Raw genomic sequence first — 15,008 nt, 5'->3', positions numbered from 1 at the left:
TTTTGTTTTTTCCATCCAACATTTTTATGCTGGATTTTCCTTGATATACTTTATATCATGTTACCAGAAAAGTATAAAATTAATTTTTATTTATGAAAATATAAACATAGAAATGTTTTAGTGAGCTTATAATTAATTACATTCATAATTAATTTCAAATTGCTAAAATCAGTTCATAAATAAACAGACAGGCAAGATAATAATGGTTTAAAGCACCACTTCTCAAACCACATCTCAGAGTTAAAGTCTAAAAAGGTGTTTCTGTGGAAAAACATGATAATGAAACACTTTCAGAAAGCCATGTATACTCTATCCCTATCTAGGGTTTGAAAATGTTCACTAATTTATTAAAGGTTCTGTATGAAAAATATACAGTTTTTATTCAATCTTCTTTGATCCATAAAATATTTTTGATAGGAAGAAACTATTAAAAATCTAGAGAAATATGGACATTGAGGTATAGAAAAAAAAAAAAAAAAAAAAAAATATATATATATATATATATATATATATATAAGAAAATAGCCAAAATATGGTGAAATGAGTTCAAAGATAAATTAGATTTTAAAAGTGTATGTTAGAGTTATTTTATGGAAAGAATTGGGTTCCAAATGGCTTATTTTATACTATAAGCCAATAGATGAGACTTGAGAAAATATATTTATATTTTCCCCAGGAAAACAATCCTAATTTTCCCCTGTGCCTTTGTTGCCTTGTACTTATAAAATTTAGCCAAAGGAGTAAATTATCTGTGGGACATTCTTAATTTTAACAGTTTAAATTTTTTTCCAAGAATGTAGACAAAAAATAAAAATAAAAATGTATGTTTACTTATTTAGTTATTTTAAAGTATTTTAAACAAGTGTTTGTCTTGTTTACTTATTTTTCCACTGTAAATCAATCCTGATATTCTTACTGCCATTTTTAGTAAAGTTGTTCTGTACATTTCTTTTGCATTTTTATAAAAACATTATTAAATTATTAAAAAAGAGTATTCCACCCACCAGTTCCCTAATAAAGCATTGTTTTTTTTGTGTGATCCCTTTCAATATTTATTCATATATATATATAAATTTGTGCACTGGAGGGGGGTGTCCCTCAGCCCAGTCTGGGACTCCTCGAGGGATGTCCAGTAGGGATCAGGACTAAACGGGCAGTTGGACATCCCTATCACAATCCAGGACTGCTGGCTCCCAACTGCTCGCCTGTCTGCCTTCCTGATTGCATCTAACTGCTTCTCCCTGCTAGTCTGATCACCTCTTAACCACTCTCCTGCCAGCCTGATGGGTGCCTAACTGCTCCCCTGCCAACCTGATTGCCCCTAACTGCCCTTCCCTGCAGGCCTGGTACCCCCCCTCCCCAATTGCCCTTCCCTGCATGCCTGGTACCACCCAGCTGCTCTCCCCTGCATGCTAGTTTTCCCCCAACTACCTTCCCTTGCAGGCTTGATCACCCCCAACTGCCCTCTCTTACAGGCCTTGTTCCTCCCAAATGCCTTCCCCAGCTGGCCATCTAGTAGCAGCCATCTGTTTCCACATGGGAGCAACCATCTTGTGTGTTGGAGTCATGGTCAATCTGCATATTACTCTTTTATTAGATAGGATAGAGGCCTGGGGCATGGGTTGGGGCCGGTTGGTTTGCCCTAAAGGATGTCCCAGATCAGGGTGGGGGCTCCCTTGGGCATGTGGTGGCCTAGGTGAGGGGCCTGTGATGGTTTGCAGGCTGACCACGTTTCCCTCTTTCTCCCCCCCCCCCACCCCCCCTGCCTATCAATGTTGAGGTCCTGGTATCTGGGATTTATTTATCTTCTATAATTGAAACTCTGTAGCCTGGAGTGCAGGCGAGGGCTGCAGGAGTTTGGCTTCCTCCATCACCAGGGGCAACTCAAGCCTCCTGCTCTCTTTAGCTCTGTGGCTACTGCCATTTTTGTTGGGATTTATCTTCTATAATTGAAACTTTGTAACCTTGAGTGGAGGCCAGGGCTGCAGGAGCTTGTCTTCCCCCATTGCCTGGGAAACCCAAGCCTCCTGCTAGGTCCATGGCCACAGCCATCTTGGTTGGGTTAATTTGCATACTTGCTCCTGATTGGTTGGTGGGTGTTGCAGGGGTGTGGTCAATTTGCATATTACTCTTTTATTAGATAGGATGTATGTATACTTGCAATAGTATATATAGTTACAATAATGATGATGGCTTTAAATAATTTCATGTCTTTAAGTAATTTTATTTTATAAACATAATTTGATATTGATGCATATTTTATACTTATTTTAATGACAACATGATACTTCTTTTAGTTGACACAGCATAGTTTATTGTACTGTACTTTCTTGTTGAACATTTAAAATGTTTTGGGTTTTGTATTTTTATAAGGAATGTTGCTGTATACATCTTTATAATGCTGTCTTATTATTTTATATTATATGTAGCCCCCCTACATTTGTACTTGATTAAACATACATAATTTGTGTTTTCAGTTCCTAAGTAGCAGAATTATGACATCAGTAACTATACCTTACCTTTGTTATTAGACCCTTCAGTTAAGTTATTTCAGTATGATAGGCCTTAGATAGACTGTCCTTGGTTCAGCAAGTATCCGATTATTGTGGTAATCCATTCCTTTCAACAAGTTTAATCATTTATATCTTATAATTGCATTCATTTTATCACACTCATCTCTCCTTACTTGCATCAGCACTTTTCCTTTTTCATATATATCTATGGACAAAACTGTATTTCTAATATAAGAAACAATACAATCAGTAAAAATTTTGCTCCTAAAATTTATTTCTTATTCACCAGATCCTCTCCTTGCAATAAGTTAGAATACTTTTTTGTCAACTGATTTTAGAAAAAAGTTTTATTTTAAATGGTATAGGGATATTATTGTGCAAAGTTTGAAAGTGAAGGTTATGAGATCTACAGCATGAAAAATAGAGGGCTATCTACATAGTGTTTTCTGATTACAAATTCTTAGGAATAGAAAGCAGGGACCAGGAACATTTTTATAACAGTTAAGCATAGCATCATACTATTGCCTGGCCGTCATGGTGCAGTGGTTGAACATCAACCTATGAACCAGAAGGTCAAATTTCGATGCCTGATAGGGTGCATGCCCATGTTGCGGGCTCAATTCCTAGTGTGGGTTCAATGGTTCTCTCTCATCATTGATGTTTCTATCTCTCTGTCTCCCTTCCTCTCTGAAATATATATATATATATTATTTAAAAAACTGTTTCCTGAAAGTACTACACTATTATGTTACATTTTTCATGAAGTGCATACATCTCTCTCTGTTTTTTCCCTTCTTGTTAAAGGGATTATCTTATATACATGGGTCATTTATTTCACGTACCCATTTCAAATACCATTTGAAGGCTACTGTTATGTTGAAATACATTTTCTGCATTGTGCTTAGGCAAATGGAATAACAAAATTACATTGCATTTTTAAAAGCTATTTCCCTTGAAAATGATTGAAGCAAAAATACTCTTCTGCATAAGTTCAGGATTGTGACATATCTTTGGCATTTACTAAAATATACACTATACAAATATGGAAATCTCATTATAGAAGTATAAACTAGCCCTGTCTTTTCAATAAAGCTGATGTTTCTCCAATTTTTGTTTCATTCCTTTATATTATTCCCTTAAGTAAAATACCTATTTGGAAAGGGTGACTAACTTATTTGCTTACATTTTCTCTTGCCTATTATAAATGTATCTATTTGGGTGAAGTAAATCTAGTGTAGCCTATAGTATAGTTTTATTTTATTCACTTTAAAAAGTTTATATTATTGGGCTTGTGGTAAATGCTTCAAGTACATTTAATCTCAAAGTTTATCTTTATAGGTTTTCTTTCCAAATAATATTCAGTATGTTGGCCCATGAATGGGTGAAATGTCTGTGACTTACTTTATATTAGGATGTTTATTAAATTTATGTAGCCCCTTTCAAATCATATTAAATGGAGGGATGCATGAGCATGTGCTTTAAGACTATCCTGCCAGGTCGCTTGATCTTGTTCAATGTTTGTGAGTTATAGAAGTTATGAGAAGATGCTTCTCGGGTTTGCATTAGACTATGCACTACACACACACACACACACACACACACACACACACACACACACAACATACAAAGTAAAGTGAAGTTTGTGGGCCTGTGATACATGGATAACTATAACTAAGCATGAGCTTCCATGACTGCTTAGTCTAAAATCTAATAGACAAAAAACTGTGCATCTGTGACTGTGATTAAGTCTGTTTACAATATCTCTTGTGACTCACATTCCAGGAAAAAAGAGCTTTTATATGTATAATTTTTTACAGGAATCAGTGAAAACCACAGAACCTCTATATTTATATTTGAGTTTGCATCAAACATTTTTCACTTGGAAGAATTTCTTGCAAAGGGGGGAAAAGGAATAACCTATTTCTGAGTACCTCTTGTTTTAGGCTAAATTTCAAAGGACTGACCTTGGCACTCTTGCATTAAGTGCTCTTTAAGATTAATATAACTTTGTAGTTTGCATTTGTTTCTTCATTAGCTAAAAATTACAATATAATTTTAAGAAGCAATCAATAGAGTATTTTGGATAAGTAAAATGTAGCAAACTTTTCACTACTTTTGGATGAAATGTACTTGTATAAATTTCATTAATTTTTATAATGGTTTTTAAAATGCTATAAGTCTCTGTCCTTCAAATTTTGTTGAAAGTCTCTTTTTGTTTAACAATTATAAATATTTGAAAGTGAGTCTTATGATTGGATGTTGCCATTGGTTCAATTTAAGCTTCTGTGTAACAAAAGCAGTTCTGAACTTCCCTACCTTGGGATGATCAGTTAATAAGGTACAAAAAATGTATTCACCATCATCCCTCTTCACAAATCACGTGAACCATTTCCAGTTGCCGAACCTTTTGGACCATTAAAGAATTCTATATTGACACAGAAGGGAGAACTAATATAGCCAGTCTCTTGATATGCTCTATAATTTATTTTAGATAAAATGAAGGGAGGCTGAAGTTTAGGGGCTAAGCTCTCTCTTAATACTTAATAATTTCTAGTTTATTGTGGTAAAATAACTAAATTAATCTCTATCCCAGAGAGGAAAGGCATCCCTACTTCTGACAGAATCCCAGTCAGTGAACAAACCTCAAATCCAGTGCACCTTCTATTGTAGTCCCTTATTAAGGCGGCAAAAAGAGCTGTAATCATTTCTCTTTTTGTAAAGATAATATTAATAATAGTGTGGTGGAGTAGGAGAGTTAGTGTCGGAAGTAGAAGTTAGCATTTATAAAGATGATTAACTTGCTTAATCATTAGGGAAATAAAACCATAATGAAATACAATTTCAAACTACTAAAATGACAATTTTAAAAATATATATTTTATTGATTTTTTACAGAGAGTAAGGGAGATAGATAGAGAGCTAGAAACGTTGATGAGAGAGAAACATCGACCAGCTGCCTCTTGCACACCCCTTGCCAGGGACGTGCCCGCAACCAATGTACATGCCCTTGACCGGAATCGAACCTGGGACCTTTCAGTCCTCAGACCGACGCTGTACCACTGAGCAAAACCAGCTTCAGCTAAAATGACAATTTTTTAAAAAGCAAAAAAGTAACAACTATTGTAGAGAATATGGAGAGATTTGGAACTTTTTCTCATTGTTCATGTGAATGTATAATGGTACAGCAGCTATAGAAACAGTTTGATGGTTTCTCAAAAGGTTAAACAGTTATTATTGGTTTATGACCCAGCAGTCCTATTCCTAGATTTATACCTAAAGAATTGAAAACAGGGATTTAAATAGTTATTTGTATGTGAATGTTCTAGTGATATTATTTAAATATAGCCAAAAGGTGGAAACAAGCCAAGTGTCCATCAGCAGATGAACAGATAAATGTGGTATATACTATAATGGATTATTATTCAATCATGAAAGGGAATGATCTTTAGATACATAATACAATTGGAATGAATCTTGAAAACTGTACACTAAGTGAAATAAGCCAGTTTCAAAGGACAACTACTGTTTGATTTTATGTATATGAAATATCTAGATATCTAGAATAGTGAAATTCATAAAGATAAAATAGATTAGAGGTTACCAACGTTAGAACTATTTTGAAAGATATAAATCTGGTTTTAAATGTTGGGTATCGGAATTAACTTCTACTTAAAGGAAGCTTCTATATAAATAGCATTATAAATCTGAGAAAATATAGTATTTGCCCTTTTTAAATGAAAGAGAAATCCATGAGAATAGGAATATATTTTGTTTTGTTGTGTTTCCCCATAAGAAAACGCCATTCAAAATCTAAGTGCTTAGTTTGTTATAACTTGCTGATGGTTCTGTGTGTTTTTTCACTAGTACATTGGAATAAAAGTAAATACATGAACTCTGTGCTCTAACATTAACTATCACATAATATTGACTGTTTTTCTAGATTCAACTTTTGAATCTGTAGTTAAATACAATATTTTGGGCAAATGAAATTCCACCTTGTTCAGAGATTATAGATCACAGAGTGTAATCATAATCCATTTATCTTTCCTTGTAGCATCAGAGGCTCCTTGAAATGCTAGATACAGAGAAGGATCTGTTAAAAGAAAAAATAAAGGAAGCTTTGGTACAGCAATCTCAAGAACAGAAGGTAATGCTTTAGCTTTGCTCAGAGTGGGAAAGAATGTGCTTGGTTACTTCAAATAATACATTTACTGTCTTGTCTTATCATTTATAGGAAATATTGGAAAAATGTTTGGAGGAAGAAAGGCGAAGAAATAAAGACTCATTAGTATCTGCTGCAAAGGTATTTCCATCTGAGAAGTTTATCATGTAGTGTAATTCCAATAAATTGTATTTGTTCTATTTGTTATGTTTACCCCCACCTCAAAGCCTAGATTTAAAATTTTTATTCTCATATGAAAATTGTACTTATCACTTATTTGCCTGGTATAAACACCTCTGTACTAATGGGATTCTTTTTGTAACTGGAATTAAAAAACAGTTCATTAATGGTACAACTAATCTACTTTTGTAAAATACTTTATTCCAGAAAAACAAAAGCAATTGTTTTCTTTGTTATTTTTCCTTTTATGCTAGGATACTACATTCATATTCTTGTTAAATTCACATTATACAATATTATGATGATGCTGAAATGCTTTACATTCAGATTAATAATTAATTGTTAAAAGAATTTTAAAAATTTTCAAAAATCAGTGGACACTGATTTCCACTTGGTATTTAGTGGGTATCATACAAGTAATATGTTTGAGTGTTTTTGCACATGTGAGTATGTAAAGATGTGTGTATATATGTATTTAATTATTTATCAAGATATGTGATTTTTAAAGCCTTTTTTGAAATAGCTAATCTGAATAATGATTCATAGATATTAAATATGTATATATGTATACCTTTAAATACATATATAATACTGACTTTTGAGATTTGCATTTAAATTTCATAAACAAATGTCTCATATAAACTAGAGCTCCAGTGCATGAAATTCATGTACTCCAGGGTTAGGGCGTTCCTCAGCCCAGCCTGCACCTCGCAGTCCAGGAGCCCTTGGGGGATGTCTGATTGACACTGAGGCTGGAGAGGCTCCCACCACTGCCGCTGTGCTTGCCAGTCTTGAGCCCAGCTTTGGCTGAGTGGTGCTCCCCTGTGGGAACATAGTGACTAGCAGGGGATGCTCCTGTGTTGAGCGGATCAGGCCAAAACTGGCTCTCTGACATCCCATGCGGGGTCCAGAGTATGTCCTGCTCATCTTGCTCAGTCCTGATTGGCCAGACCTCAGCAGCAAGCTAACCTACCAGTCAGAGTATCTGCCCCCTGGTGGTCAGTGCACATCATAGCGAGCAGTTGAGCAGCCTTAACATATTATGCTTTGGTTGGTTGAATGGATGACTGGACACTTAGCATATTAGGCTTTTATTATATAGGATAACTATGCCAAGTCCAAATCAACTGAAAAAATTTGAAGAACAATAATTACAAGCATTATTGGATGAAGATGCATGTCAGACTCTAAAACAACTTGCAGAAATATTAAAAGTTGCTCAGCAAACAATTTCTGATCGTTTACAAGCAATGGGAAAGATTTTAAAGGAAGGAAAATGGGTGCCACATCAACTGAATGAAAGACAAATAGAAAACCAAAAAGTCATAAGTAAAATGTTGCTTCAATGGCACGAAAGAAAGTCTTTTTTTGCATGGAATTGTGACTGGCAATGAAAAGTGGATTTATTTTGAGAATCTCAAATACACAATATCATGGGTTGATTCAGGTCAACCATTAACATCGGATGCAAGGCCAAATCGCTTTAGAAAGAAGACAGTGCTCTGTGTTTCATGGAATCAGGAAGATGTGGTGTATCATGAGCTTCTAAAACCAGGTGAAACTGTTAATACTGATTGCTACCGACAACAAATAATTTTTTGAACCATGCTTTGATTGTAAAATGATCAGAATGGGCCAGAAGACACGGCAAAGTAATTTTGCTTCATGCTAACACATCATCACACACTCCAAAACCAGTTGAAGACATGTTAAAAGGTCTTGCCTGGGAAGTATTAACCCACCCACTGTATTCACCAGACCTTGCTCTTTCAGATAACAACTTGTTCCAATTGATGGCACACATACTTTCTGAGCAGCACTTTAGAACATACGAAGAAGTGGAAAATTGGGTCTCTGAATTGTTTGCCTCAAACAAGAAAAGTTCTATTGGGACGGTATCTACAAATTACCTGGAAGATGGGGGAAATGTGTAGCTAACCTTGAATAAAGCACTTTTGATGTTTCTCTTGAAATTATCATGTTTTCTTTGATTACAAAATTCACCATTATTAACCTGTACACCTACTATAGGAAACAAACCAAATAGTTTAACCACTGCTCTTTAAGCTAAGGCTTGGTTTCTTTGGCATTGATAAATGCCAGCGAAATAAGTTGGTTATTTAAACAAAAATAAATAATTGACTTTATTTTTCAGAAATTATTAAATATGCATAAAAACAACAGTTCCAGAAAAAAATTATGTAGAAGCAAAATGAAGTTGAGTGTTTTTTAGGTTAACCCAAGTCTGTCTTTTTCAAAGAATTATTGTGCAGTCATCCTTTAAATTATTTTTGTTTTGGTCATTTTTTGTTTTGAAGCTTGAGAAAGAAGCAATGAAGGATGCAGTTTTAAAAGCCATAGAAGAAGAAAGAAAAACTTTGGAAAAAGTCCATGCTGAGGAAAGGGAATTATGGAAGACTGAGCATGCAAAAGATCAAGAAGAAGTATCTCAGGCAATTCAAAAAGCTATACAAGAACAAAGAAAAATTAGTCAGGTTAGTAAAATTAATTCTTTGTGAATATTTTTTCTTATTTTTCTCAAAATATAGTTTTCTTACTATTATTTTATCTTACTTTAAATCAACTTAGTGGACATATCAGTATTTAATAATTTAGCCTTTGGTAAACAATTCTTAATATAACTATTTTTATCTTCTTATACTTTTAACCTTGCCTTTTTACTCTACTTTAAAAACAAAACACAATCCAAATTTATGTTTAGTCAATGCATCTACATTAAAAATTTAATGTTAGCCCTAGATTGTTTGGCTTAGTGTATAGAACATCGGCCTGTGGACTGAAGGGTCCCAGGATTTGTTCCAGTCCAGGGTACATTCTCAGGTTTCAGGCTCAATCTCCAATGTGGGGCATGCAGGAGGCAGCTGATCAATGACTCTCTCTCATCATTGATGTTTCTATCTCTCTCCCCCTCTGACTTCCTCTCTGAAATCAATATATATATATATGTTTTTAATTTTGATGTTATAATAAATTGGTAGGTTAGAAGTTAGGTAAGTTGATTATCATAAAAAGTATGCTTATAGAAAAAATCACAATATGTATATTCTTAGAGTTTGTCTATATATCTATATATGATTTTTTTCTAGAGGGACACCTCTGATAGGAAGAAAATACATATCAACTTACAAGTATGGGAACTACTGCATTAACATTTTTGTAATATATATTTTTTTATTTATTTCAGAGAGGAAGGGAGAAGGAGAGAGAGATAGAAACATCAATGATGAAAGAGAATCATTGATTGGCTGCCTCCTGCACGACCCCCACTGGGGATTGAGCCCACAACCCAGGCATGTGCCCTTGGCTGGAATCAAACCTAGGACCCTTGAGTCAGCAGGCTGATGCTCTATGCACTGAGCCAAGCCGGCTAGGGCTGCATTAACATTTTAATATTGACTTTTCAGGGAATCACCAAGTTGTAGACATTTATAGACATCACTTTGTTCATTGATTATATTAATTCCCTAGAAAATAAAATTTAAAAAAGGAATAAAGCATTACAAATTGCTTTGTTAAAATCCCACTAATTAAATAATACCAGTTAACTAAATTGCAGGACCAGAGATATAATCTGTAAATATATTTTACCCAGGGACTACAAGTGATGGGATTCTGAAATTCTGCCTCTTGAACTTGTTCATACCCTTGAGGATTTTTACTGTCAGTCTCATAATTCACATCCTTGTTACTCCTTTCAGGAAAATACCTGCAATATTAGACATTACGAAATTGACAGAATGTTATCATCACTTATATCAATAAGGAAATTAATAATAGTTCTTCATGTTCAAGTTTCATTTCCTTGGCTTTATTCTAGACAAATATTTCAAGCTATTTGCTACAAAGCTATTTTTATGGAATTTGTTCTTCAGTTTTGGCTGTAGAAAAATAAAAAGGAAATAGTAGTTATAGTGCTGGTGGTGGTAGGGTTGACAATAATTATAACAATATTGGCTCTCATTAATTTATTTCTAAGTATCAGGCACTTTGTAATTGTTTTACATGTTTGATCTTATTTAATCCTCACAACCACCTTATGAGGCAGAAACTATTTTTACAGGATCGGAAATTAAAGCTTAGGAAGATTATGTAACTTGCTCTAGGCCATAATAACTTTGGAAAAGGCAACAGTTTGGATCCAAAATCAGGAAGCCTTACTCCAGAGGCCTTGCAGCTCACCACTATGCTATTCTCCCTCCCAATGTTCTCATCTTAGAATAAAGTATGAATTCAGCTTTTTGATCATTTAATGTATAATTTCAATAGGAAAAACTTGAAGGGGTTATTTTAATTTCTTTATTCATTGAGTAATATTTATTAACCATCTACCATGTTTTGGCACTGTAGATAACTGTTGGAATATTTTGGTATAGCATCTAACAAGATAGACAAGGTCCCTAGGCACTCATAGAGTTTATATTCAAGTATAATAAAAAAAGCCATTAGTAAATAATGTAATACCATATAATGACATAGGTTGTGAAGACAAAATCAGGATTATGTGTTTAGCTGAGAATGGGTGGCAAGGGACTTGTTTAGATGAGGAAGTTAGGAAAGAAGCCAGACTCAAAAAAATTTTGCATGCTGCATGATTCTGTTTATACAAAATTCTGGAGAAGGCAAAGCTAATTTGAGGGGAAAGAAATCAGTTGTTGCCTGGGAAGGGTGGGGGAAACTGAAGGTGATATTTTATAATTGTTTTGATGATTTTTGACAAAGCTTATCAAAATATCTATTTTATGGTGATGAATTTTATTACCTGCAAATAATTTTTTAATATATTTCATTGATTTTTTTTATAGTGAGGAATGGAGAGGGATAGAGAGTTAGGAACATCGATGAGAGAGAAACATCTATCAGATACCTCCTGCACACCTTCTAATGGGGATGTGCCCGCCACCAAGGTATATGGCCTTGACCAGAATCAAACCTGGGACCTTTCAGTCCCCAGGCTGACACTGTATCCACTGAGCCAAACCGGTTAGGGCTACATGCAAATAATCTATATCATAAAAGGCCTGTGGTCCTGATGCCGTAATGGTGGAACAACCAAACAACCGTTCACCAGGAGGTCCTGGAGCACCCCTTGGGCCCTATCCTCACCCACAATCCCCTGGGGCACCAGCAGCATCAGTGGAGCATCATGGGGTGTCAGCAATGTCTGCAGAGTGTGCAAGGTGTCGCGGGGCAGAGGACATGGCCCTCATGGCAAGCTAGGCCAGGGGACCCTACATGCACATGATTTAATCATGCGCTGGGCCTCTAGTATTTTCATAAAGCTATTTTTTGAAAACAAATGTTTACCAGAATAAATTATTGGATAGATGGTGATTTCAAAAGGTGACTTCATTTACTCTGGTGAAGAAGGCTCAGGTTTCTTGAGCATAAAAAAATCCAATTTGTTCATATTAAATTAGAGGTCCCTATTAATCCTAGAAAGAGGAAATGTTGGGTAGACAGTTAAAAATACGGTTCTGGAGTTCAAGTGATTTGTTATGGATGGAGATTAAAATTTGGGATTGAGAAGATGGTATTTAAAGACAAATAAAAAGAAAAAAAATTCTGGACAGATCTCTACATGAAATTTTTGTGTGGAATGTGGCCATCTTCTATCTAGCAAAAATTGTGGCCAGTTGAGATTAACTATGTAATAGTGGAAATAGTCTCACACTAACAAGTGTATTTCAGATGAAATTGTGAAGGTATTAACGTTATTGGTGCTTTCTGTATCACACTATTGTCCAAGATTGAGAGGCCAGGGCTTTATGCACCTTTTCTAGGAGGCTCAAGGTCACCAGCATAAACAGTAGCTTCTGCCACCTTCTGCCCACCTTCTGTCCAGTTACAGAGGCCAAGATCCATCGTGATTTCTAGTTCATGGGCAGCTAGTTGGGATCCATACAGCCTGAAAAGCTACTACTATCCAGGAACCTACAAACTGTCGTGTACTGACTGAAGAGGCTGATTTAGAAAAGCCTGGAAGCTCTTGTTTTTGAATTCTAAGATTTAAGTCACTTCACAGCACTCAAATATTTCTTTAATAAAAATAATTCTGCAAGTAAACCTTCTAATTAGCAGCAAGTAGCATCTTTAGCCACTAAGTCACACTAGAAATTAGGAAAGGATAGACTATGGCAAAGCAAAAAGCAATCAGTCTAAATTTAAGCAACTAAAATTATTCCTGAGAAAGTAAGGAAAATAAAACAGCTTCTCTATGTTGATAGTGTCATTAACTGCTGAGATAAACATTAAACTATGACAGAAAAATACAATACTTAAGAATGTGCCACATATAGCTTCGAATTTATTTGAAAGATGATTTTGTCTGGCTTTGGTCAACATAGAGTTGATTATAGATTTTTACTTTTTTTTCTGAGATATCAAGTATTATGTTTGATTCTGACTTATATGAGTATCATATTAGATTAATTCTGTGTGACTTAAAAATCTTTGTTAAAGAAAGGAAAGTACATTTGTTATTGACACCAACATGGACAAAAAGAAGAGAGTAATTAATTTTGCTGTTCAAGCAAAGTCCTGTGAAAGGATGCCAGTGCATACAAGACAAACTATTTCTGACGTTGAATGCTCTTCATAATAGTTTATAACCACAGCCACTGTAATTTGGGGTTATGTTTTCCCCAAAGCCACAGACATTACAATCAGTGGTTATATTTTCTTTAAGAAATTTAGTATTGCTACCTGACCCTTCTTTTTATAAAGGAAATAGCATTTCTATTTTAGCTTAGCAGGCCAGATAGTTTCACAACACTGAAATAATTTTTCTGAGTTGACTTAGTTTTGATTCATTGGTTTGTATTAAATTTGTATTTATGAAATTTTGATAGTAACATAGTTAATTATAGGCAAAATCTTAATTGCCAAAAGTATTATACCTAGGGACAAGAGAACAAATAGTACATCAGCCTACCTTTTCATCTCTTGAAACTTTTTCCTTCTGTTAAATTTCTAATCTCATTAGATGAGACATTATCTGCCAAGTTATCCAGTCCAGAGAACTGAAATTTCTCCTAAACACTCCTCTCTCTCTCTCTCTCTCTCTCTCTCTCTCTCTCTCTCTCTCTCTCTCTCTCTCTCTCTCATCCCTATTCTCATAATGTGTTTATCATTAAAACCTTCCCATTTTACTTGATAAATAACTCTTAAACATATACAATTCCTTCCTACCAGCTATCATGGTCTTAATTATGGTTCTTATTGCTTACCTTGATCTCCTGCATTGACTTCTTTGCTTCCAATTTTGTCCTCTTTCAATTTAGAATTAAAAGAATGAAAGTCATTCTCCCACTTTAAACTCTCCAGTGCTGCCCTGTAGCCAATAGGATGACATTCAAGTTATTTAGCATGACCGATACATCTTTCAGAGCACAAGATATAAATCTTCTAGCGACCTGGTCCTGCCACTCAGCTCATCTTCTGCCACCCTGTTTCACATTTCATGCTTTTAGTACAAAACTGCAGGCACAATAATGCCATGTTGCTTCACGTTGTTGGACTTTTAGTCATACTATTCCTTCAGCCTAGGATGACATGTCTTTCCTAACTTGAAAAACCCATTCTTATTTAGTAACTAAAGGCCTGGTGCATGAAATTTGTGCATGGGAGGAGGATCCCCTCAGACTGGTCTGTACCCTTTCCAATCCGGGACCCTTTGGAGAATGTCCGACTGCCTCTTCCCAGCCTGCAGGATCAGGCCTAAACCAGGAGTCGGACATCCCTCTCACAATCTGGGACTGCTGGCTCCTAACTGCTCACCTGCCTGCCTGCTTGATTGCCCCTAATCACTCTGCCTGCCAGCCTGATCGACCCTACCCACTCTTCCTGCCTGCCTGATTGTCCCTGACTGCCTCTGTCTGCCTGCCTGATCAGCTCTAACCCATCTGCCTGCCTGCCTTATTGCCCCTAACTGCTCGCCTGCCAGCCTGATGCCCCTAACCCCTCTCCCCTACTAGCCTGATAGCCCCTAACCACTCTCCCCTGCTGGACAACTGCTTTTCCCTGCTGACCTGATCATCCCTAAACGCTCTGCCTGCCTGCCTGATCGCCCCTAACCACCTCTGCTTCAGTCCCTGACACAGTGGTTTTGTCCGGAAGACATCTGGAAGATGTCC

At 35.6% G+C, this 15,008-nt stretch overlaps 1 protein-coding gene across 2 annotated transcripts in view; it reads left to right on the top strand.

Moving 5' to 3' along the window:
- CCDC91 (coiled-coil domain containing 91) overlaps positions 1-15,008 on the top strand; it is a 247,348-nt gene that overhangs the window by 169,387 nt on the left and 62,953 nt on the right. For both annotated transcript variants that reach the window (XM_084877249.1, XM_084877248.1), the window contains exons 9-11: positions 6,568-6,660; positions 6,748-6,816; positions 9,174-9,350. In XM_084877249.1, the coding sequence (XP_084733375.1) occupies positions 6,568-6,660; positions 6,748-6,816; positions 9,174-9,350 (339 nt within the window). The remainder of the gene's footprint in view (positions 1-6,567; positions 6,661-6,747; positions 6,817-9,173; positions 9,351-15,008) is intronic.

This window comes from Pipistrellus hanaki (assembly GCF_964339955.1).
Source record: "Pipistrellus hanaki genome assembly, chromosome: 3".
In the NCBI taxonomy this organism is placed as follows: Eukaryota; Metazoa; Chordata; class Mammalia; order Chiroptera; family Vespertilionidae; genus Pipistrellus; species Pipistrellus hanaki.
The sequence above is the reverse complement of the archived record's forward strand: the minus strand, read 5'-3'. Positions and strand labels throughout refer to the sequence as shown.